The 26676-nt window shown below is 36.8% G+C and overlaps 1 protein-coding gene across 1 annotated transcript; it reads left to right on the forward strand.

Moving 5' to 3' along the window:
* Positions 1 to 1938: 1938 nt before the first annotated feature.
* On the forward strand, positions 1939 to 24887 carry LOC121385743. The gene is made up of 4 exons (XM_041516512.1): positions 1939 to 2045; positions 18146 to 18390; positions 19469 to 19579; positions 22453 to 24887. Exons 2-4 carry the CDS (start codon positions 18153 to 18155, stop codon positions 22548 to 22550), a joined length of 447 nt encoding a protein of 148 aa, XP_041372446.1. The 5' UTR covers positions 1939 to 2045; positions 18146 to 18152; the 3' UTR covers positions 22551 to 24887.
* The last annotated feature ends 1789 nt before the right edge of the window (positions 24888 to 26676 follow it).

Raw genomic sequence — 26676 nt, forward strand, 5'->3', positions numbered from 1 at the left:
AGGAACTCATTTAGCATTCTCTATGTATCCAGAAAATTAATAATACAAGTATACATGTATGTAGATGACACCACTAGGCAGTTTGACAGCTTGAGTTGGCAAGTGTTTATAGACTGAAAGATTAATAATGTCTTCACTGATTGCCATTTCGTGTGATTACTAATTAATATAATGCTGGGGGTTTTGTTTGTTTGTCTATTTCCCATAAAAAAATATAACCCTAAAAACAATAACGTGTAAAAAATTGTGACACATAAAAGTGTCCCGCAGTATCGAGGTGACGAAACATTGTGGTATACCGGTTTATCGGTGCACAACTATCCAGGCTTTCTGCCAGATGGTAAAATAGGTAAAATGTCATCCCCAGAAACATTATTTGGGTGTCATAGTGTCATAGTGTCATAGCCACATTGTTTATTTAGCTGACCTTTTACAAAATGAATGACTCTTATCATTATTGTATGATTAATGTTAGCTTTATATGATTATAGAACTCTCCTATCATATGTGCAGTAGGATGACCCTTTCAGAAAGGAATATGCAAGGCAAAGTAAACAGACATTATCTGTATAAATATATCACTCTATTCCATTGGATTCATCATTTTGTCTTCCGTAGTGCCATACCCCAAACAATTCTTTCTGGCAAAAAGCCTGCTATCAGATATATTTATATAGTGCTTTACTATATGGTGAGATTATTATACTGAGGTTTTCTCTGTACAGGTAATTGGTATTGACATATCATCCAGCTCTACTCAGATTATACACTGATCAGTTGGTGTTAGAGAAGATCAAAGCTAAAATGACATCAGGTTCTGAACACAATTGACAACAAACAAGACTTTGTGAAACAAGGTTCAATCAACGATTCCAGTTAAATGGAGAAAGTGCATTTCCTGATCATCAAATATACAGACAACAATAACAGTTTGACGTAACCGGTTCGGACATCTGCTAAGTAATCACTGCATGTTTACTGTGTTTAATCATGACGTCCAGCTATGCATTTCATGTATGAGAAACAAAAACAAATAGACTGGTAATTGTACACTTCAATACTTATTGATGACCAACAACTAGTATAATAGTGCTCAAAAACTCTATGCATGATAATATACATTTATAACTAGTAAGAACAAATTTTTGTCAAAAATTGTGAGGGTATTGCTCATAAGAACTATATGTATTATTTGTCAAAAAGTATGTCCATAAGATTCTTTGTTAAAAACTGAATGGAAAAACGTCCAATAAGAACTATTACTAAAATCAATAAGCATTATATTATTTGATAATTGCTGGAGATTTTATAATTACAAATACAAATGTACATGTATGATTCGTCCTCCCCCATCTCAAACAAGTGATATATCATAGGCCAGTGAATGTGCTGTACTGTACCATGAGGGAAAGTACACACACAATGTATAAAACATTCCTTGCTGATAACTGAAAAACAATATATGGTGGGCTTCCTCTAAGGTGGAATATAGCCCAGTGCTAAAGTGCTCACTCGATGCAGTTAATCTAGGATTGATCTTCATCAGTACATGGGCCCATTGGGCTATTTCTCATTCCAGCCAGTCCAACCTGAATAGTATACCAAAGGCCATGGTATGTGTTATTCTGTCTGAGGGATGGTGCATATAAAAGATCCCTTGCTACTAATGGAAAAATGTAACGGATTTCCTCTTTAAGACTATACATAAATAAATTACCAAATGTTTGATGATTAATAAATCAATGTGCTCTAGTGGTGTTGTTAAACAAAACAAACTTTAACTTTTCTATAGCACTCAACACTAGATAGCAGGATGGCAATTAGCTGTAAACAAGATTAAATCTTCCCAGCAGCAGCCACATTAGTGCAGCCTGTTGTCATATTGAGAGTGTGTGACAGACTCATTTCCTTTAGGAAATACACCCACTCATGGCACTCATGGGGTCGGACATTAATGATTAAAGCCAGCCGAGGCCAGACTCTTAAACCAAAGCCATCAATACACCTCTTTCATTTGAAGACGTAAATTAGTTAAAAGCCTAAAAGTAAGTGAACATTTCTGTATACCAAGTATAACTCAAATAATATGATATAATGTACATATGCTTGCTTTGACCTAGCGAAATAAAAGTAGAAAATAATAATAATTTTTTTACAAACATCATTGATTTACTTACCGAAGAAAGTTGAATAAATAAATATTCTCTTATAAGCTTATGCACCAAAATGTTAAGTATAATGTTAAATGATGCACACAACCCAATAAAAAAAAGCACAAAAACCCCACTGATGAAGAAAACAAGAAAAACTAAAGCTATATTAATTTTCTTACCAATGTAATTTATAGAACATATTAGCAGACCTGTTAAAAATAATGCCAAAAGTGACTTGCTTCAAGTTTAATGAATGGGGGAGGGGGGGGGAGTTATCAGCCTAACCATTCTTTGTGTATTTCAAGACATGCCAGCTTTAAACAAGAAGAAAGGAAAGGAATATCTAAAAACACCCTAGCACATGTTAAACTACATGGGCTGAATTTACAAAGCGTGTTTAAAACATTGTTAACATGCTGGGACAAATGTCTGCACTTGTTCATGTCTGTATAACTTCCTGTCTACACGATGCAACATTCTTGGACTTTTGTCCACACTGGTTGCAGGTTTTTGACGTTTTTTTTAGAAGTAAAAAAAAAAAGGTCACAAAGTAAACTGGAGGAGAAATACGGTCATGTAAATATTATTATTTACTTTTGGGTTTAAAAAAAAAAAAGCAACATGTTTCAGGTTGTCCCACCTTGTCCAGCTTTGTTACAAAAGTGATCTACACAGTCATATATTTGTCCCATCTTGTCCAGCTTTGTTACAAAAGTGATCTACACAGTCATATATTTGTCCCACCTTGTCCAGCTTTGTTACAAAAGTGATCTACACAGTCATATATTTGTCCCATCTTTTCCAACAATGTTTTTTGGACAAATGTATGATTGTGTAGACAGGCCTTTACATGTAACTACCGGTACACACATTTACAATGATTAAAGACCTGTGTTTAAGAAAAACAGGCTTCGTAAATTCGGCCCAACTATTTAGTGTCCCAACAGAAAGAGGACCAGCCTCGGTGGTGTCGTGGTTAAGCCATCAGGCATAAGGCTGGTAAGTACTGGGTTCGCAGCCTGGGACTGGCAAATTTTTAGGACTCAGTGGGTAGGTGTAAGACCTGAACACCTTCTTCTCTCTAACTAACAACTAACAACTAACCCATTGTCCTGGACAGACAGCCCAGATAGCTGAGGTGTGTGCCCAGGATAGCATGCTTGAACCTCAATTGGATATAAGCATGAAAATAAGTTGTAATGAAATTAAAGGAGGAGGAATTAAAGCCACGACTGCCACAAAGACTACTCCAAAGACAGCAGCAAGGTTTCCTTTATAGACAATTTCCAATACAGAACAGTTAAAAGCAGGGTTCAATCTTAACGGTTGCCCGATCGCCCCTGGTGACTGAAAATCGGTGGCGTCGTCATTAGGCCATCAGTCTACAGGCTGGTAGGTAATGGGTTCGGAAAGAAAGAAATGTTTTATTTAACAATGCACTCAACACATTTTATTTACGGTTATATGGCATCAGACACATGGTTAAGGACCACACAGATTTGAGAGGAAACCAGATTTGAGAGGAAATCCACTATCGCCACTACATGGGCTACTCTTTCCGATTAGCAGCAAGGGATCGTTTATTTGCGCTTCCCACAGGCAGGATAGCACAAACCATGGCCTTTGTTGAACCAGTTATGGATCACTGGTCGGTGCAAGTGGGTTACACCTACCCACTGAGCCTTGCGGAGCATTCATTCAGGGTTTGGAGTCGGTATCTGGATTAAAAATCCCATGCCTCAAATGGGATCCGAAACCAGTACCTACCAGCCTGTAGACCGATGGCCTAACCAAGACACCACCAACATTGACATTCACAGTGGAATGACTGCATGTTCAGATTTATATTTATCGTAGTGATGTGCGGTTACCACAGAATCAGTTTGGTTTCAGTTATAGAAGAAAAACAGTAACCATGGAGATAAAAAAAACCCTGTACTTTGCCATTTTTAGCTCATCTCAAGTGGGAAAAATAGAAAATCCACTCCTGGCAATAACCCGCCAAACGACTCATATTTTTTGCATTTTGTGATGCTGATTTGCAAATTCGGTACATGTTTTTGAACATTGCGTGGTATCGTTTGCAATGCAAACTCGTCGCCATTTTAACTTAGCAAAAACAAGGCAGAGTTCAGAAAAGTCGTCCATGTTTATTATTTGTTTGAACCCTTCATTTGTACTCTACTTTATTATTTGTACCTGAAATGTATTTCCAGTGGGTGTTCTGAGTGACTTTGTTTTGAACTACGTTTCCCCCCCCCCCCCCCCCCCCCAACAACTTTTTTGTTTTAGTTGCAAAATAAAAACATTGCTAACAAATAGTTTATTTTATATATGGATTTTTTTTCTCTCACAATATCTGAGGGAACAAATCTTGGGCTAGTGGTAATATCTGTAGGCTAATGCATTTTTATATTTACTAATCCGTCTGTCTAGTATTTTTAAAAAGTTTTAATAGACCTACAAGCCTGAAACATGATTAATTTCATTGGCAGTCACAGTTGAATGACTAGATGTTAAGATACAATGTATATGAAAATAATGTTATACTGACAAGTCCAGGTAGAAGGAAGGATTGTAATCTGCATGGTTAATTATGTTTTAAATGAATGGTATTTTATTTTATTGACTGACTCTAAAATATTGTTCTATGTCCAAAATAAATGTTTTCTCATAGTATATGTGTATATGTTGTTTGGATATTGATAACAGTTTTCTCATAGTATATGTGTATATGTTGTTTGGATATTGATAACAGTTTTCTCATAGTATATGTGTATATGTTGTTTGGATATTGATAAATGTATACACATGTACTTTACAGTTCTAAAAAGTTTGAGTCAGGCAAGTCAACATTTTCCTTAAGTGCAAACACTGTTAAAGTTAGTTTTTCTTTAACTACAAATACAGGACAGTACCTACCATGATATTTGGTGTATATACTATACATGCGGCACTGGTGGGAGGGGGGGCAAATACAGGACAGTACCTACCATGATATTTGGTGTATATACTAGACATGCGGCACTGGTGGGAAGGGGGCAAATACAGGACAGTACCTACCATGATATTTGGTGTATATACTAGACATGCGGCATTGGTGGGGGGGGGGGCAAATACAGGACAGTACCTACCATGATATTTGGTGTATATACTAGACATGCGGCACTGGTGGGGGGGCAAATACAGGACAGTACCTACCATGATATTTGGTGTATATACTAGACATGCGGCACTGGTGGGGGGGGGGGGGGGCAAAATCCATAAAGTGCTCTAACACTGGGATACATGTACCTGTACATCCTGGCACTTAAACTGGAAGGTGAATTTTTTTTTAAATAATAATAATAATAACGTCCTGAAGCTATTTTCTTTTATGTGAATAAACTAATATACTTTAAAAAGACGTTATTTTCTATACCAACAAACTAATTTACTCTTCATGAGAAGATACCAACGTTTGTGTTCTATTATTGGAGCTAGTTCTCCAGTAAATATTATAAAAATCAATTTTATGTATAAAAGCTTGAAACGAAAAACAATAATTAAGTTATTTTCCTAATACAGAATACAGAGTTAAAGTTACTATGCATCGCCATAATTAAATATTCAAGAACCCAACAAATACACTATATCTTTGAATTCTTAAACTAAAATGTTTTCTGACAATTATTTCTTAATTTATTGATCATATTATATTAGCCCAGTTATTTATAATATATATTACTTCACTGCTAGCTTTTAGGACTTGATATATGGTTGTTTGCAAATGATACAGCTGGCTTTTAACATACAGGAGGTATGGAGCAGGGGAGGGGAGGGAGGGATCGATGGGGGAGGGAAGGTATGAAGCTGGGCAGGGGAGGGAGGGATCGATGGGGAGGGAAGGTATGGAGCAAGGGAGGGAAGGTATGGAGCAGGGGAGGGATTGATGGGGGAGAGAAGGTATGGAGCAGGGGAGGGAGGGATCGATGGGGAGGGAAGGTATGGAGCAGGGGAGGAAGGGAGGGATAGATGGGGAGGGAAGGTATGAAGCTGGGCAGGGGAGGGAGGGATCGATGGGGAGGGAAGGTATGGAGCAGGGGAGGGAGGGAGGGATGGATGGGGAGGGAAGGTATGAAGCTGGGCAGGGGAGGGAGGGACCGATGGGGAGGAGAGGTATGGAGCAGGGGAGGGAGGGAGGGATGGACGGATGGATGGGGAGGGAAGGTATGAAGCTGGGCAGGGGAGGGAGAGATTGATGGGGAGGGGAAAGAGGGGTCGACAGGGAGGACACAGAAGAGCAGAACAGCCAGAGCACAAGCCTTGAGGTTCATTTTGTGGAGAGGGAATCAATCTTATGCTTTTTAAATCGAAATCTGGAAGCAAATGTCAGAAACAGCTTCCTAGAAATTACTGTAAAATACTTTATTTTTAAGTGATCAACTTTTCATGAGCATTTATTTTCGGGAATTCCTTATCCCTCAAGACTACATTTAAAAAAAAATAATTAATGTCCAATTTTTGTCAGCCTTTTAATTTCATGGGGAATTAATTTTCATGAATTTTATTCAAACAAAAAAAACGTGAAAATAAATTCCACACGAGAATAATGTATTTTACAGTACATACATGTGTATAAACTTGAAATTAAATATAGACTTCGTATAATTATTAGACTTATAGTGTAACCATTTTCAACATTATTGTTCCAATGCAGAAGACAGACATGACTGATTTGCATGTACAATGAGGAATCCTCGATCATATGAACATCATGTAAAATTGTATTTGCAATACTGTCAAAAATAAAATGAAAAGCAAAACATGCTTGCCTAAGTGATTATCAGAATAAATGTTTATCGACAACCCAGCACAAAAATACACATCGGCTATTGGGTGTCACCTGATTATCAGAAAGTAGACGGTCCATATTTAATGCTTGTTGGATAAGTACATGTATCTCATCTTTTAACTTTGTCGATGCCAGGCAAAAATTAACAACACATTTATCAAAAAAGACATGCATGAAGTTCTAAAAGTTTTTAAAAATAACATTTTGAGAGTACCACAATAACGCTAATTTTGTCTTTTTTGCTTAGTTTTATATATATCTTCTAATTCTTGATTCTATTAGTGATGTCGAAAAGAGGAAAGAAAAAGAAAACACCACTAAAGAAACTTGAATGAAATGTTGTTGTACATGTAACTATTGTAAATGAAACACAAATGACACTGCATGTGACAAACACACTATTTTCTTTAACCATTAAGTAACTATAAATACTACCCTGCTCAAGAGGGATCATGGCACAAATCCATCATGTCCATGCATTATTTGACATTTCTAGCAACAGCAGCATTATACAATTAATTTTAATGTCTGCTGATGTGGCTTAATTACCTCATCAATTTTGAGACACTAGTAAATCAATGAAAAAAGAAAAGAAAAAAGAAAAAAAATGAAGAGTTAGTGTCTGTTGTCACAAACTTCTCTCTTGTCAAAGAGGAATTTATAATTAATAACATGAGTATATTTTTAACTAAGATTAAAGTAAAATTATTCTTTGGTCTATCTTATAGAAGGAAAAAAATATTAATTTGATTGTGGGATAAAAGATCCCTTGCTACTAATAAAAAACTGTAACAGGTAGTTTTTACATATACACGTAGTCTTAGACTAGAGAGAAAACATCTTCATTTTTCCTTAAAATGCACCATTCCATAGACAGGATAGCACATACCATGGCCAAATCGTCCCTTTTTCTCTCTCTTGCTCTGTCTCTCACGTCCTCCCTCTCAGTATCTCACTTCATCTTTTGCTTTCCCTGTGTTTCACACAACCCACCTTCCCTTCTCTCTTTCCATTTTTCTCTCTCTCCTATTCATCTCTTTCAATCTCTCTTTGATGTTTTTATGCCAAAAAACATTTATTACTCATATGACTAAAGTAGTTAAGGTTTTTTTTTATATATATTAAGATAATGAGAATGATAGGCAGAGGGTGATAGATGAGAATGATGAATGAAAGTGTGAACCAGCTTTGACAGGATCAAAGTTTGTTTTTTAGGCAGATGCTCTGCATGCTTGGCATTTTTTTTTTTAAAAGACGAAACAATTGTGGATTTTTATGCATTTGCTGCACACTTTCTACCAGCAACCAAACAAGGCTGACTCAAGCTTTAACCATATCTGCAATCTACTTCTTATTACCTGTTGGAAAATAGTATCGGTGAGGTACATGATACGCCCATCAGGAGTCTGATGGAAAACCATATCTATATTAATGAATATGTTACGGGTCTGATTCAATTCTAATTATGTGAAATGTTTGCAATGGGATGGATGAACAGTTTGTTTTGGACCAAGTTGTTCCTACATCTGGTTTGATGATCCTGTATGCATATGTATGGAAGGTATGACCTGGACAAGGATTTAGGTCACAGTCACCTTGTAATAGTATGCAACACACCACCATCCCAAGTTGTTCCTACATGTGAGGTTTGATGGTCCTGTATGCATCTGTATGGACAAGAAAAAGTTAACAGATGGACGTACAGGCGTACATACAATGCCATACCATAATACAACCCAAAGATGGGCATATAAAAAGTCAGCTAAACTTTGAAATTGGCCATTAACTTATTGTGACTGATGTAGTACTGTATTGGTAATTACAGATTTTCAACAATAAAAGCTAGTGTCTAGGAAAAACCAGTGTCAACTACATGTTAATGTGTTTATCCTCATATTACTATTAGCAACCATGCACTCAACAATAGCAATTAACAGCTCATTTAAAGGGTTGTTCCAACTTGATTACATGGGGGGAGGGAGGACACACATTTTTTTAATACAAACCTACATACTGTAACACTTACAACAAATGTTTTTTATTTAAACATTCATGAATGCACAGGAAAAACAATTGTAGTGAACCCACATACATTATGGTGCTTTCTTTCTCCCCCCCCCCCCCCCCCCCCCCCCCCCCCCCCCCCCCCCCCCAACCCCCCCACCCCCCCCCCCCCCCCCCCCCCCCATTTTATTACTTCAGAACAAGCCTGAGAACACTCTTCCCCTAAAGGCTATATGCATCAGCTTTGGTTGTCTTCACAGCATTGCGTGACCTGACAGCAGTAGAACTAATTGTTATTGGTTTGTTCAACCTACAAAACCAATAATGACCCACGTCTTTTGTCTACCTTTGGCAGCACCTCCCTCGCATCAAAATAAAAAGCTGCACAGCCAATGAGAATGAGGTACTGGTCTGTACAAGTTCGGTATATACACTTGTTACAGCTTGAGAACGCTCCCAGAGAACAGGTACATACCAAACTGTATTAAACATCTACCGGAGGCTGCAAATACAGGTAAGACATTGTGCAAAATATGTTTTATTAATAATTGTTTAAAGGTTCACATACATTTAATATATACTTGTTAGAGCTTTTAGACAGCTTGCGGAGAAGAGGTACATATGAAACTGTATTACACATCTACAAAAGGCTACAAATAAATGTAAGACAATTGCAAAATATGTTTTATTAATAATTGTTTAAAGGTTTTGTGTGTATTTTTGAAGTTAAACAGTGTTAACAAAATAACTTGTATGGTATACACCTCTGACTGAAACTTAATGTGTTTGTTTGTTGTTGTTGTTGTTTTGTTTGGTTTTTTATTGTCTGTTTTTTTTTCTTTTTTTTCTTTTTTATGGGGAGGGTGGTATTTTAGGGTATTTTGTGTGTGTGTGTGTATATATTAGTGTGTGTGTGTGCGTTTCTGTGTGTGTTTGTGTTTGTGTGTGCGTGCATGTGTATATTAGTGTCTGTCTGTCTCTCTGTGTGTCTGTCTGTGTGTGTGTGTGCACGTGTGTGTGTGCACGTGTGTATATTAGTGTGTGTCTGTCTGTGCGTGTGTGTGTGTGCATGAGCGTTGTGATTGAATGTTGTACGTTCTATCTGTATCAGGTTATTCGCTCTATATACATGTGTCAGGTTATTCGCTCTATATACATGTGTCAGGTTATTCGCTCTATATACATGTGTCCTGTACATGTATTAAGACTAGTTCATCATGTCGGATATCAGCTTTATACTGTGAAGGTAGCAATGAGAAATTCTGTGAGGCTTGCCAAGCAGTTTCCAATTTGGCCTGATAAGAAGTTTGTTTTGTTTGTCAACATCTGGGTGTCACAGTGTGTCATTCAAATATTAGTTACTAAATGACATCATCTTCATGTCTCGTTGAGTTATGTTGGAAATTATTGTCACATTTTATGTTATTTGAAGGTGGATAATAAATGAAATATGACACTCATTTACGCTAGATATGACTTGTATGACAAAATTAACTTCCCATGGTATGACATCACTCTTGTGTAATAGCATGGGAAGTAATCCAATTTCAAAAACAAATCATACAACAGATGTCAAAACCCCAACTTAATTGGCACCATGTCACCTACATGTAATTATGTCAGACAGCGTTTTTACCTTGGCGCCAGACTATACATCGATGCATGTTGCACTGTTGGCTGTGACCAGTCAAGCCACATTCATTCCAGCAATGACAGACAAAATACTAATTATTACTTTCATTTTAACATACATGTAACAACACATCATCAACTACTTCATAAATAGAGATTATTAAACAAGCTTGTGTGTTGTACTGATTTTACGAAACCAGTGTCAGGATTTTTGTATTGCCAGAGTGAAAAGGAGACAACGAAATGACGTCATATTTCAAATGCACAGTCTGAGCTAGGACTGGAGAAGTAATGTCATGTTATGATGTCACTTCCCAAAATTACATCATTACACTTGTTGTTACATGTGTGCTTCGTATGATTATTATTAACTCTGTTATGTTAAACCATATGGATAATAATATCACATTTTTAATGAAACATACAATTGTTTCATTTAAATTTCATTACCTGAAGTAGTATTTAATATCAGAATCGAGTGTATAATTCAGAATTTTTACAAATTAATGCGGAACATGGCGAAACTTTACAATATGTACAGATAAATGTTTTTTTCACCTATTTTTAATCAACCTTCAGGCATTTCTATCTAGAAAGATTGGTAATTTCCGTCACTGAACAGATATAATGCTGTGTTCCAATGAATTCACTCTTGTTTCTATGACTTGAAAAAATAACGTCCGATACACTTTACAGAGAGTAAAAAAGAAAAGAAAAGAAGTATACATGCCTGGTGTGTGGTGGGCCCATTGGGCTATTTCTCATTCCAGCCCGTGCACCATGACTGGCATATCAAAGGTCGTGGTATGTACTACCCTGTCTGTGGGATGGTGCATATAAAAGATCCCTTGCTGCTAATCGAAAAGAGTAGCCCATGAAGTGGCAACAGCGGGTTTCCTCTCTCAATATCTGTGTGGTTCTTAACCATGTCTGATGCCATATAACCATAAATTAAATGTGTTAAGTGCGTTTTAAATAAAACATTTCTTTCCTCCATATAACTTCTATAGCTTTGAATAATATTTTTATTTGTATGACAGCAACAATAGTAATGTAAGGATATTATACACACTTCAAATAGCTATATACTGTAGATTCCATTTAAATGTATCATTACCATTTTCGAAAACCAGTTACCCTCGAAATTTAGATGTGTCCACATCAATAGCTGACTGTGACCATTCATATCAAAGTACTATATAATTTTACTTTGTCATGATAACAGACACTACATCAAGTGTTAAAATATCTTTATAGGAATAATAAAGTGTTAAACATTTGTGAAGCAATTTCTATTGGAGGCCATTTTGAATTATGATGTCACAACAGCCACCCATTGGTCAGATTTTTGGTTCTTGAGAAAAAAATTTGATCTACACACTGATTTGAATCTTTGGTAGCAAATTGGCTCTTTTGTCCAGCCTGTCTCCAAAATATTGCTAAGACACCGGAAACACTTATACTATACATGTATAACAGGAAACGGAAGACAACTTGGTTTCCTGTATCTTTTAGGCTTTTGTTTTCCAATGAAAAATACCTTGGAATTTTGAGTTTGAAAATTGGTTTTCGGCAAGAATTTTTGCTTGACAACAATGGCGGCAAGTCACGGTAATTTTCAGGTATCAATAGCTGACTGTGACAGCTAATTTGATAATAAATTTGATCGTTTTACCAACAACAAAAATCACCAAATATTGGAATATGAATCGTAGTTGTTGTTTTGGGGTTGTTTTTTTAAATCTGGTCAGAAAACCAGTGTTATTGGGAATAATGGACATACATGTAAATACTGGACAGCTGGCCACAAATGACTGTAAAAATTATAAACTTGTACCCACTCAACGTGAGTTTTGTTAAAAATTAATCCAGTAATTTAAAGGTTAAACAAATAAAATGACATGCTAAATATACATGTAGTTTCCAATTGTTTAGAATATCAGTGTCTGCATGCATGTGTTCTTTAGCCTGATTTTACAAAGAAATCTTACATAAGATAGTTATTCACTTCAGATTATCTTAGCGCTAAGATCACATTAAGTGCATAAGATAGTTATTCACTTAAGATTTTCTAGCACTAAGATCACATTATGTGCATAAGATAGTTATTCACTTAAGATTATCTTAGTAAACTGGAGATGTGGTAATGAATCCTAATCAATGTTTGCAAGTAGCCCAATTTGGATTTGGTCTCACAATAAAAACAGACATCAGGCAATAAAATGATGTTTCAGCAAGTACAAACACCAGGAAAATCAGAAACACTGTTCACATGTACAAACACCAGGAAAATCAGAAACACTGTTCACAAGTACAAACACCAGGGAAATCAGAAACACTGTTCACATGTACAAACACCAGGGAAATCAGAAACACTGTTCACATGTACAAACACCAGGAAAATCAGAAACACTGTTCACATGTACAAACACCAGGGAAATCAGAAACACTGTTCACATGTACAAACACCAGGGAAATCAGAAACACTGTTCAGTGTTCACAAGTACAAACACCAGGGAAATCAGAAACACTGTTCACATGTACAAACACCAGGAAAATCAGAAACACTGTTCACATACATGTATGTACAAACACCAGGAAAATCAGAAACACTGTTTACAAACACCAGGAAAATCAGAAACATTGTTCACATGTACAAAAACCAGGAAAATCAGAAACACTGTTCACATGTACAAACACCAGGAAAATTAGAAACATTGTTCACATGTACAAACACCAGGAAAATCAGAAACATTGTTCACATGTACAAACACCAGGAAAATCAGAAACATTGTTCACATGTACAAACACCAGGGAAATCAGAAACACTGTTCACATGTACAAACACCAGGGAAATCAGAAACACTGTTCACATGTACAAACACCAGGAAAATCAAAAACATGTACAACCACTGATATTTTATTAGGACTCTATTTCCATGTAATATGCAAGTTTAGTCATTAAAACCTCACTGTTAGTTGACATCCTAGCACTGGCACAGAACTCCAGATGTCACAAAAATCAGTCACCAAGTGTTTGTGAACTTCAGTCTTAATACTTAGTCGAAAAAAATAAAACCCATTATATTAAGTGGTTTTAGTTATGACTGAACCGTCCATAAATAATTAATTCATACACGTACTAGCAATATAAAGTGATAGCAGAATTTGCATTAGTTGTCTTAATTCTGCCCAGAAAACAAAAAATAGGTTGTATCTCCCAAGGTAGAACCTGTCAAACGTCACTGACATGACTCATTAAAGGGCAGACGTTTAGAGATATTCTCAACTAAGGATAGTCCAATAGGTTCTACAGTGCCCCATAATAGAGTGGGGATTGGCCAACTCAAGGGAATTCACCAACATCCTAGACAGTCTGGCATTATTTTATTTCATGACAACCTGTCAAGTATTGTCCAGATATAACTTTTTGCTTTGCTTTTCTTTTTTTTTGCCACTGAAAAGTTTTTTTCTTTTATTGTTACAGTATTTGGAAAATAACTAACAATAAACTACGATGAGTTACAAATTATCTGTCCAAAGTGATTGAATGTTGTAAACCTGAGCCTTACAAAATTAGTTTTTTCTACATTATATTAGAGCTGCTGCTTATATAAAAAAATATATAAACTATTTCATGTTTATGAAACAAATAGTTTGTTTTGTAGATAATATAAGAAATGTGTCATCCGATTCATGAATGGAATCACTATACAGCGATGAAACCTGTGGAAACCAGATCCTCACAAACCAAAATCCTGTAAAAACCTGTGTGTGTGCGTGCGTGTATATGGGTAAATTGTATGCAATCAAAGCTCCTAACTGGACATCCAATGCAGTTTTTACACATGCATATCAGGTTTGATAATCCTATATGAAGTGACAAGAAAGACATATCCCTGAAAAGAAGGTTTATGGATGGAGGGCTGGACACACAAGGTACAAGTACAAACCAAGTGTCCTTCATCTAGGACATGCAGTCTGTAAGAAATGGAACTAAACTTCAACGTTGAGCCAAAATGAGAACGTTGCATTGTCACTGCCAGCTACGTACATGAATATGTAACAACTACATCTGAATACCTTGCTTTCGTTCAGTCGAGGGGCAGCATTTAACTGAGTCGATTGAGTGCTCACCTGAGGTGCATGCATTGCAGGATCAAACCACCTCGGTGCATCCATTCAACTGATTGTGGGGTTTTCTCATTCCAACCAGTGCATCACAACCGGTCAAAGGCCGTGGTATGTGTTGTCCTGTCTGTGGAAAAGTACATATAAAAGATCCCTATTCCTCTGATGACTACAAGTCAAAATTACCAAATATTTCACATCCAATTATTGGATATTGAAAAGCTGATGATTAATAAATCAATGTGCTCTAGTGGTGTTGTTAAAAATCCCCAACTTTTTAGTTTGTTAAGTCTATAAAGGTGAGACACAAAATAAGCAAATAAAACATGTTATATATTTGCTTATAGAAAAGGAGTTTGCCCATTGCACCGGTGGTAATGTGTTTTAACTCACGTGGACTACGCACTTTCTGAAGGCTTGGCTTGCACTATATAGAACAGTCAATTAAATGGAGTGCTACAATTTTACATGTACAACATTTAAAACTACAACCATACAAAGACAGACCAATTAAAATAAATTAACACCATTTGACAGAAACAACCTAGAGATTCGAGCCATTTAGCTCGCTAAAAATTTTTACCGCCGCACTTGGGTCTTGAACTGCGAGAAGCCATTAGACTGCATTGTGAACAGGAAATTACAAGTTGCTCCTATCACAAGTCAATTTCCCCCAATCAAAAACAACCATTTACTCTAGCACCTCTTAGGATTTCCTCCAACAATGAGCAAAGAAAATCACAGGGCGAAGTTGAACCAAAAAAAGTGTGCTCCCACACCGCGCAAAATGTAAGAGAAAGTATAAATTATTGCTTTCTATTTAAGGCTTCCAGCTGTTTTTAGGAAAAATATTAGACGTTATTAATGCTGACCTTACAGTACAGCACTTCACTCAGTTAGAAAGGGTCGGCTGGGCATTTTCGGCTACTCATGCCTCCAAAACCACCACCCACACATCTGCAGTAAGAAGAGTTTTTAATCGCTAATTATACATTAAGAATTGTTAGTAATTTTTGGAGAATTTATTTATGTATAAAACTGCATAGTGCAGTGTAGCAAAGTGAAGTGATTTTAAACTAAATTTGTGATTATTAAAGTTTGTCTTGATTAACAACACCACTAGAGCACATTGATTAATCTATCATCTACTGAGTGTCAAACATTTGGTAATTCTGACTCATAGGCATCAGAGGAAACCTGCTACATATTTCCTAATGCAGCAAGGGATCTTTTATATGCACTTTCCCACAGACAGAAAAGCACATACCATGGCCTCGGACCAGTTATGGTGCACTGGTTGGAACGAGAAAACCCCAGATCAGTTGAATGGATCCACAGTCATGATTGTCATGTATGTACATTAATAAATTTACACAAAAATACATAAATTCTTATGATTACAAACATCACTTTTAGTTAGTTAAAAAGTACACATAAATTAATTTCTAATGTCTTTTCCATGATCTGTTTCATGTAATTACATTATTTTCTAACATTTACCTGAGTTTGCTGCATTGTAAGATGTTTCTGACTAATAAAATATTTCTACGATTAAACTTACAAATTAAATGTATTTTCTTGTTTAGAATATCAGTGTCTCTATATTCAATGTGTTTTCTGGTCATCTTAATATTTGTAAGAAGCCAAAACTGGATTTTGTCTTCAAATAATTTTGTACGTACAATGTATGAAAAAATGAGGAAATAAAATGAAATTTAACTTAGTAAAAATATTAGAACGATCAGAAACATGTTTCATATACAGCCACTAATATTTTATGCAGAAAAATATATTTGATATGTAATCACAATCATTAAAAAGTATCTTTTAGTTGATAACATCTTAAAAATTGCAGCAAACTCAAGAATGTCCCTTTAACGGCACATTAAAAACATTGTATTTACAGTTATATGGCGTGGAACATATGAGTACAGTCCACAAAGATATTGAGAGAGGAAACCCGCTGTCGCCACTTTATAAGCAACTCTTTTTGATTAGCAGCAAAGGATTTTTTATATACACCATCCCATAGACAGGATAGGACATACCACAGCCTTTGATGTACCAGTCATGGTGCACTGGTAGGAGCGAGAAATAGCCCAATGGGCCCACTGATGGGGATCGATCCCAAACTGACTGTGCATCAAGCGAGCACTTTACCACTATACTACCTGTACTTCTCGCTCCTTTTTTATTGATGTCTTCCAATTAGAACAGAGCAAAAATTAAGTCTAGAGAGTGAACCTGCTACATTTTCCCATTAGTAGCAAGGATCTTTTATCCTAGACAGGATAACATACCATGGCTTTTCATATACCAATTATGGAACCACTGATGGGGTTCGATCCTAGACTGACTGCACATAAGGTGAGTGCTTTATCACTGAGCTATATAAGACCGGAGATTGAAAGAAGAAACCTACCACTTCTTATAAATGGCAAGGTCCACACAGGCTCTTCCTGACATCACGCAGCATGTTGAATAGTCGTACTCAATGTAACAATTACGGGAAAACACATTTCAGTTCCATGACTTTACCGACATGGTACCCGAAATGGTACCGGCATGCTACCAACATGGAACCGATATGCTACCGTACCAGAAAGGATTGTTCCTGTGAAATCTGAGGGTCTACTGATGACTCATCAAATACTGAATCTAGTTGTATGTCTTTGTTTGTGCTGACAAAGTTTCTTGGCGTGCCCCCCACTCTCCCATCCAACCCCCCTCCCACCTGACAGTTAACACACAGACTATTTTTGAAGATGTGTTCTGACAAAGCTATCACTGGGTTGCTTGAAAGTGAAGTGGCATTTCGTGACACGTTTTACAACGCACACACAAATCTATAACAATTAATACAGTCACTCTGATGTCCTAATGATTTTCACAAAGCAAATTTATAGCAACAATTAACATTAACTCTAAAGTTAGATCTCCACATTATGTCGCTCACCTTATAATTAAGCATGTTAAAGTTAAAACAGATTTCCGTTTCAGGTAAAAGGAATAAACTTCATTAATGTCATATCATTTATCTTTAGTTAGTTATCTACAATAAAGTAAAGTAAAATTTGTTTTATTTAACGACGCCACTAGAGCACATTGATTTTGTATCTTATCATCGGCTATTGGAGGTCAAACATATGGTCATTCTGACACTGGTTTTTTTTTTTTAGAGGAAACCCACTGTCGCCACATAGGCTACTCTTTTATGATAGGCAGCAAGGGATCTTTTATTTGCACTTCCCACAGGCAGGAGAGCACAAACCATGGCCTTTGTTGAACCAGTTATGGATCACTGGTCGGTGCAAGTGGTTTACACCTACCCATTGAGCAGCGGATCTCCATCCTGCTATGTCCTGTATTTGTGTCTTGTATTTTCAAACAGTCGCAACATGAACAGACTGTCCCGTCTACTCCGCCTCTGTCTCGTCTCCATCCTCCTCCAGTGCGTCCTGTCCATGCCGTCACGGCCACGGCGACAGAGTTTCTTCCGGTGCAGTGGCTGGGGCGCGGGCTGCACCAACATGGACTATGAGGGTGACACAAACACGTCCACGTACAATCCATCAGAGAACTCCCAGGAGAAAGAGGAGGACGGGATGTATGGGCCACCGTTCCTCTTCACGTCAGGTAGGTCACCATGTACAACCCATCAGAGAACTCACAGGAGAAAGAGGAGGAGATGTATGGGCCACCATTCCTCTTCAAGTCAGGTAGGTCACCATGTACAACCCATCAGAGAACTCACAGGAGAAAGAGGAGGAGATGTATGGGCCACTGTTCCTCTTCATGTCAGGTAAGTCACCATGTACAACCCATCAGAGAACTCACAGAAGAAAGAGGAGATGTATGGGCCACTCTTCCTCTTCACATCAGGTAGACGTACAACCCATCAGAGAACTCACAGAAGAAAAAAGATTATATTGCAGGATCGTTGTGGGGTAAAGCTGATATTACAATGATCATGTTTCACTATTGCAGGATCATCGTGGGGTAAAGCTGATATTACAATGATCACGTTTCACTATTGCAGGATCGTCATGGGGTAAAGCTGTTATTACAATTATCACATTCCACTATTGCAGGATCATCGTCGGGTAAAGCTGATATTATAATTATCATGTTTCACTATTGCAGGATCATCGTGGGGTAAAGCTGATATTACAATGATCACGTTTTACTATTGCAGGATCGCCGTGGGGTAAAGCTGTTATTACAATGATCACATTTCACTATTGCAGGATCGTCGTGGGGTAAAGCTGTTATTACAATGATCACAATTCACTATTGCAGGATCATCGTCGGGTAAAGCTGATATTATAATGATCATGTTTCACTATTGCAGGATCATCGTGAGGTAAAGCTGATATTATAATGATCATGTTTCACTATCGCTGGACGTCGTGGGGTAAAGCTGATATTATAGTGATCATGTTTCACTATCGCAGGATCGTCGCGGGGTAAAGCTGTTATTACAATGATCACGTTTCACTATTGCAGGATCGTCGTGGGGTAAAGCTGATATTACAATGATCACGTTTCACTACTGCAGGATCGTCGTGGGGTAAAGCTGTTATTACAATGATCACGTTTCACTATTGCAGGATCGTCGTGGGGTAAAGCTGATATTACAATGATCACGTTTCACTATTGCAGGATCGTCGTGGGGTAAAGCTGATATTACAATGATCATGTTTCACTATTGCAGGATCGTCGTGGGGTGCCATTGGCAAGAGGAGCTGGGGCTCAACATCCTGGCACGCTGATCCGTATCTGAGACGAATGCTGCTGCCTTACGTCCTGTCATCCAATCACCAACGTAGGTGGCATGAATATTTATAAACATTAAAATTAGAGAACATTGATTATATACATTGTACTTATTCATCGGCAAAGGATCAACTGCTATGTTTTTCCATTAGCAGCAAAGAATCTTTTATAACCACTTTCCAGACAGGATAGCATAAACCATGGACTTTGATATACCAGTTGTGGTGCACTGGTTAGGACAGGAAAAAATGTTTTGTTTAACGATACCACTAGAGCACATTGATTAATTAATCATCGGCTATTGGATGTCAAACATTTGGTAATTCTGACCCGTAGTCATCAGCGGAAACCCTCCTAATGCAGCAAGGGATCTTTTATATGCACTTTCCCACAGACAGGAAAGCACATACCATGGCCTTTGACCAGTTGTGGTGCATTGGTCGGAACAAAACAAAAAAAAAATCGTTTGAATGGACCCACCAAGGTGGTTTGATCCTGCAATGCAAACACCTCAGGCGAGCACTCAACCGACTGAGCTAAATCCTGCCACAAGACATTTTAAAGCAAGATCCACCTGCAAAAAATAAACTTGATAAAAGTAGAAATACCACATCACAGACATATTGACATAAGCATGCACATATTCTGTCCACTGTCGTCTTTTGTGAAGGAAATAACGTGTCAATATGTACAGACCAGTACAAATTGGTGTTGGTAATACAGAATTAATATAGGAATCGATACATCGTCAATAATATAGAAATGTTATCCATACACAAAGAAGGGTATCCTGTATTGTATCATCAGCAGTACTATTGTGATGCATCGGTGTATCCTATCTACTATCTAAAGCATATTATTAAGTTTTAAACCCATTCCAACTCTCATAACATTTTTTGCTAAAGACACCTACATGCATATCCACCTGAAAGTTGTTTTATTAGCAAACAGGAAACTCTTCACACTTATTTATTTTTAATGGGTTCTGTTATGTTATATTACTACATGTACATTTGTTGAATTTTGCCCTGTATCTCTGCCATTTCGCCACAATCCACTATAAAAAAAATCTCCATTGATCTAGGCCAAATGGCCTTGCCCTCTTAATAAGTCTTATTTGCCACATCTGAGGGGGCCTGAAGGCATCAATAAACAGACCTCTCTGTCCTCTTCTCATTATCAACCTGTATGGCCACTGTCATCAATTATAAAACAGCTATATTTATTAATGGAAACAGAAACAGTTTCTGCTGATTTCCTCCACAGCATGGTATTACAGTCTTATCAGGATCACGACTTGTGTCACAGGAGACAGACCGCCACAGGGGAGGAATTTAAATAACACACAGTGAAAAAAGGACACTATACATGCATGTGGGTAATCAAAACCGGCTGTGAGCCGGAAAAGCAAAAATTAATTTCTCTGAGATTCGAACCATATTTCTCAGCTTTCTTAACCGAAGGCTGCAGATGACGTACATAAATATGTGCATGTATGAGACTATTTGATTTCAGTGTTAATTAATGTAACATAAAACTGTCATTCATAAAATTCCATGTCGGCAAATGGTTGTGAATTAAACAACAGATATTCTTGTTTAATGGCACTCCAGGCCATTGATTAATGGAGTTATTGAGAGAGAGAGAGAGAGAGAGAGAGAGAGAGAGAGAGAGAGAGAGAGAGAGAGAGAGAGAGAGAGAGAGAGAGAGAGAGAGAGAGAGAGAGATATTTTGTTTAACAACAGCACTAAAGTACATTGTCATTGATTTACTAATATCGGCTACTGGATGTCAAACATTTGGTAATATTTTTTGACGTAATGATTTAGAGATGAAACTCTTCATTTATATCCACAATTAACAATGGATATTTTATATACACCATCCCACAGACATGACAGCTAGCACATGTATATCACAGCCTTTATTACACAGTGATGGTGAACTGGCTGGAATGAGAAACAGCCTAATGTGTCCACCAATGGAGATCGATCCTAGACATCAGGTGAAGTTTGTACCACTGTGCCCATTAAATATTTGTTTAACAAGCATTTTGAGAGTACATGTACTGCTAAAGCAATACACGTCGCCTACCTGACCCAACACTTTTTCATATCTCCTAATGTCAAGGACCATAACTGTCAAAAATGGATAAAATGCTATGAACGTTAAACTTCATCTGTAAGTTTAACAGTACATGATAAAGCTACACACAAAATTTCAGTTGAAAAACAGTGCCTAAGTTCAAGGGCCATAACTGTACAAAATGTGTAAACCTGATCTGTAACAGTACATGATAAAGCTATGCACACAATGTGTAAACCTGATCTGTAACAGTACATGATAAAGCTATGCACAAAATTTCAGTTGAAAAACAAAGTTCAAGGGCCATAACTGTACAAAATGTGTAAACCTGATCTGTAACAGTACATAATAAAGCTATGCAAAAAATTTCAGGTTAATATCTCAAGGACTTCTGAAAAAAACAGTCTGGGAAAACAAAGTTTCATATTTTCTAAGTTCAAGGGCCAGAACTCCATCAAAATTTGATAAATTGCCATTAAAGTCAAACTTGATCTGTAACATACATGTTAAATTTCAGTTCAATATCTCAAAGTATTCTAAAAAACCCATCCGAAAACTATATGTGGGAGAGATGGAAGGATGGAGATAAAACTTATAGTCCCCTCCGATTGGACCGGTAGGGGACTAATGACACCCATTAATGGATAGTAACATAAAGCAACTGTGGTGGAAAGCCTAAACTGCGATCTACACAAACAAAAGAGTAGAAACTGTGCACTCTCTCTCTATACGTTAGTTTTGCAAGTTACTATATTAGTACCTCCATGTAGTATCCACATGTATACATGTATGTGGCAGTTTGTCTTCAATAAAAAGTAAATTAACATTTCTTTACAGATCACAGATGGGTGCAGAAATTTTTTCCCGAGGAATACAAAGCAATTCAAAGTCAGCTGCGACGAAGAAGCAGTCTGCAAGTGGCACACAGGAAGTAACAAGTCTGAGAACAACTTCAGCCCTGATGTTTACAGAGACATTTAACAACAACATCAAACACGTCATCGCACAACTTCAGCCCTGCTGTTTACAGAGACAATTAACAACAACATCAAACACATCATCGGACAACTTCAGCCCTGATGTTTACTGAGACAATTAACAACAACATCAAACACGTCATCGGACAACTTCAGCCCTGATGTTTACAGAGACAATTAACAACAACATCAAACATGTCATCGGACAACTTCACCCCTGATGTTTACAGAGACAATTAACAACAACATCAAACCCAAACACGTGATTGGACCAAAAAAAATTAACAACAAACTACATTCTTGCATAAATGTAACTTTTTCGTCTGAGTGCCTGGCACACAGGAAGTAACAATTCTAGGAATTGGAAAATGGTTGTCCCCGTTGTTTAAAGAGTCAACAAAAACATGAAAAACCCACACACGTCACTGGATGAAGAAACATGATGACAAACTTTAGCTGACTGAAATGATGGAACATTCTTGCATAATTGTAACATTTTCACCTGACTGCCATACAGGAAGTAACAAGCCTGGAAATAAAAAAAACCTTTATCGTTCATGTTTTCAGAGACAACATAAACAGCCTCAAAATCCTAAACCATACTTGGCAAAAAACAAAAACCCACAATGACAATGTTTAAACAAATATTCACAGACTAAAATACAGTGATGGAACATTCTTGCATAAACAGGATATTTTCACCTTATTTTTGCCTGGCACACAAGAAACAACGAGTTTGAAAACAGGAAAATTTGAAACAGGAAAAGCTAATGAGACCATCATCAAAACCAAGTCACCTTATTGGAAGAAACAACATGTTGACAAACGTTTGAATGAAGTTCCAGTAATGTCCATCAACAAAATTAAAAACTGTGTTGTTACATTTATAAAGCAAACATTTAGAAATGAGAACACATGCTCTCCCTACTTTTCACAGAGCCAATCATTAAGGTCAAACATTTCAGCTGACAGGAAGCAAATGCTGCTCAAAATACACAATATGCTAAATCTGACAAAATAGTTTCACAAGTAACTTTTGTTTTTCATCTTATTTTTGACAGATTTTCAGATATGTCAAGAATTCCTGACAAGACTAATGTCTAGAACTACTTTTCACTTTCTAGCATTTGCTTTCATCGTGAATTGTGACCCACTCCACAAAATGAAATGCAAGCCTCAACATCAAAAACCAAACACTTTCTTAGAAATAAAAATATACATTATGCTTCACTGAAGCTTAAGTGATGTTCATAGAAAAATACAGTGATAAAAATAAAACACTGGCAACTAAAAATCTCATTTTACACTGGAATGAATGAATGTTTAATGACACAAAAATACACATCAGCTATTGGTTTGTTTTTTGTTTTTTGTACACTGGAAAGACATTTTAAAGTTGAAAACAAATTTCTAAAAAACAAAAAATCGCCGTAGTTATATGACGTTGTAAGCATGTAACACGAAAACAGGATTTTGTAAAGTTGGCCCAAACGGTCTTAGAATTGCTGTAGATATTTACTCATGCTAATAAAACTTTTTGAACATCATATCTGAAAATATCGGCTTAAGCTGATACAAATTTCTGTCTTACAATCAGCTCTGAACTCATGCTGATAAAATGTTTTGAACATCCAACCTGATGATCTTGGCTTATGTTAATAAAACCTTTTGAGGAATTCAGTTGATGATCTTGGATTAAGCAATAAAACATTTTGAACATTCCAAAAAGATCTTGGCTTACATTGATAAAACATTTTGAACATTCCACCAAAATGATCTTGAGCACAGGATTCTCAGAAAATGCATGAACACAGATCATAATAATTATCCAGACCACAAGTAAAAAAACACAACAAAAAAACCCAGCCATCAATAATGCAACTCATGCTTTTAAAACAGATGTTGGAACACAACTTGAAGGGCATTTTACAGTAAATACAAAGTGTAATGTATAAACTCAAATGACAAACCTTTATGTCTAGACCACAACTTCTAGAAAATGATAATAATTTCAATAATTTACTCATTCTTTTGAAACATTTTTTGTCTATAACAACTTTAATTCTCCCTGTTTCTCCTATTTACTTTTCTTTCTGTCTACCCTTCTTAATAAATATTTTTATGACTATCATTTCTGTCATTTTGACTAACAAAATATGTATATGTTAAATACACATGTATAGGGAAAGGCAACAGCATAGGAATTAGCCCGCATTCTCCAATCCCAAATTGCTGTATTAGATTTGCAGAAATAAATATTGTTTAAACCAATTTCTAGACAACTTATAGATAAAATGTTTTTGTTTGAACACAACTTCTACAAAATGTTCATCATAGCATCTCGACTAAAGTGATAAAAAACATTTATGTCTATTATGACATACAGTCTTAGAGAGGAAACCAACTGCAGAGTTTCATTAGTAGCTAGGTATCTTTTATGTGCACCATCCCACAGACAGGATATACCAGTCGTGCACATACCACAGCCTTTGACATACCAGTCGTGGTGCACTGGCTGGAATGAGAAATAGCCCAATGGTCCCACCGACAGACATCGATCCGAGACCGACCGCACATAAAGAGAGTGCTTTACAACTGGGCTACATCCCACTCTGTTTCTCTTATATATACATGTAGCTACATGGACCATCAAATTAGTTTCTGGCAGAAAGGCTGGAGTTTAGGTGATGGAATTGTTTAAAATATTCAGGAGTTTGTGTTTGTCTTATATGTACATGTAGCTACATGGACCATCAAATTAGTTTCTGGCAGAAAGGCTGGAGTTTAGGTGATGGAATTGTTTAAAATATTCAGGAGTTTGTGTTTGTCTTATATGTACATGAAGAAAACAAGATACTGAATAGCCATCAATGGTAAAATAAGTGATTTTAGAGTCCTGGTTCTAAATAAAGCAAATCTTTTTTTAGAATAAAATTTCTGATTCTGTAATCATTAGTTAGAAGTCTGTTTTATTTAATGAAACTACTGGATTACATTGATTTATTAATCATCGGCTATTGGATGTCAAACATTTGGTAATTTTTGACATGAAAGAAAGAAATGTTTTATTTAACGACACACTCAAAACATTTTATTTACGGTTATATGGCGTTAGACATATGTTTAAGGACCACACAGATTTTGAGAGGAAACCTGCTGTCGCCACTGCATGGGCTACTCTTTCCAATTAGCAGCAAGGGATCTTTTATTTGCGCTTCCCACAGGCAGGATAGCACAAACCATGGCCTTTGTTGAACCAGTTATGGATCACTGGTCGGTGCAAGTGGTTTATACCTACCCATTGAGCCTTGCGGAGCACTCACTCAGGGTTTGGAGTCAGTATCTGGATTAAAAATCCCATGCCTCGACTGGGATCTGAACCCAGTACCTACCAGCCTGTTGACCGATGGCCTAACCATGATGCCACCAAGGCCAGTTTTTTTTTACATGAAGTCTTAGAAGAAACCAGCTACATCTTTCTGTATCCAAAGTTTATCGGTTGGTGAAAACCAATCCAAATGATTCACAACTTCTAGAAAGTCTGACACAATTTACAGAAAGAAGTTTGTTTTGTTTAACAACACCACTAGAGCACATTTATTTATTAACCATCATCTATTGGATGTCAAGCATTTGGTAATTTTGATATATAGTCTTAGAAAGCCGCTACATTTTTCCATTAGTAACAAGGGATCTTTTATATGCGCCATCGCACAAACAAGATAGCACATACCACGGCCTATATATAGATATACCAGTTGTGGTGCACTGGATGGAATGAGACAGTACATGTTAAAGCTATACACAAAATTCCAGCTCAATATTTCAAGTTATTGTGAAAACAAACATGCAGTATCTATTTCAAGGGCCATAACACTGTGAAAAATGGGTAAATCACCATGGAAGTCAAACTTGATCTGTAACAGTACATGATAAAGCTCTATACACAACATTTAAGCTCAATATCATAAGGCATTGTGGGAAAAACATCCGAAAAACTACAGGTGGGACAGACGGAGATGAAACCTATAGTCTCCTCCAGTGGCACCAGTAGGAGACTAATAACATGTTTTTGAAATCAAAC

The sequence above is a fragment of the Gigantopelta aegis genome, chromosome 12, assembly GCF_016097555.1.
Source record: "Gigantopelta aegis isolate Gae_Host chromosome 12, Gae_host_genome, whole genome shotgun sequence".
Classification (NCBI taxonomy): Eukaryota; Metazoa; Mollusca; class Gastropoda; order Neomphalida; family Peltospiridae; genus Gigantopelta; species Gigantopelta aegis.

Bases quoted from the DNA above. Each gene is read 5' to 3' on its own strand.
- LOC121385743 (XM_041516512.1), top strand. From the start codon at position 18,153: ATGAACAGACTGTCCCGTCTACTCCGCCTCTGTCTCGTCTCCATCCTC. The intron at 18,391-19,468 runs GTAGGTCACCAT...TCACTATTGCAG, and splicing joins ACCGTTCCTCTTCACGTCAG to GATCGTCGTGGGGTGCCATT. The intron at 19,580-22,452 runs GTAGGTGGCATG...ATTTCTTTACAG, and splicing joins CCTGTCATCCAATCACCAAC to ATCACAGATGGGTGCAGAAA.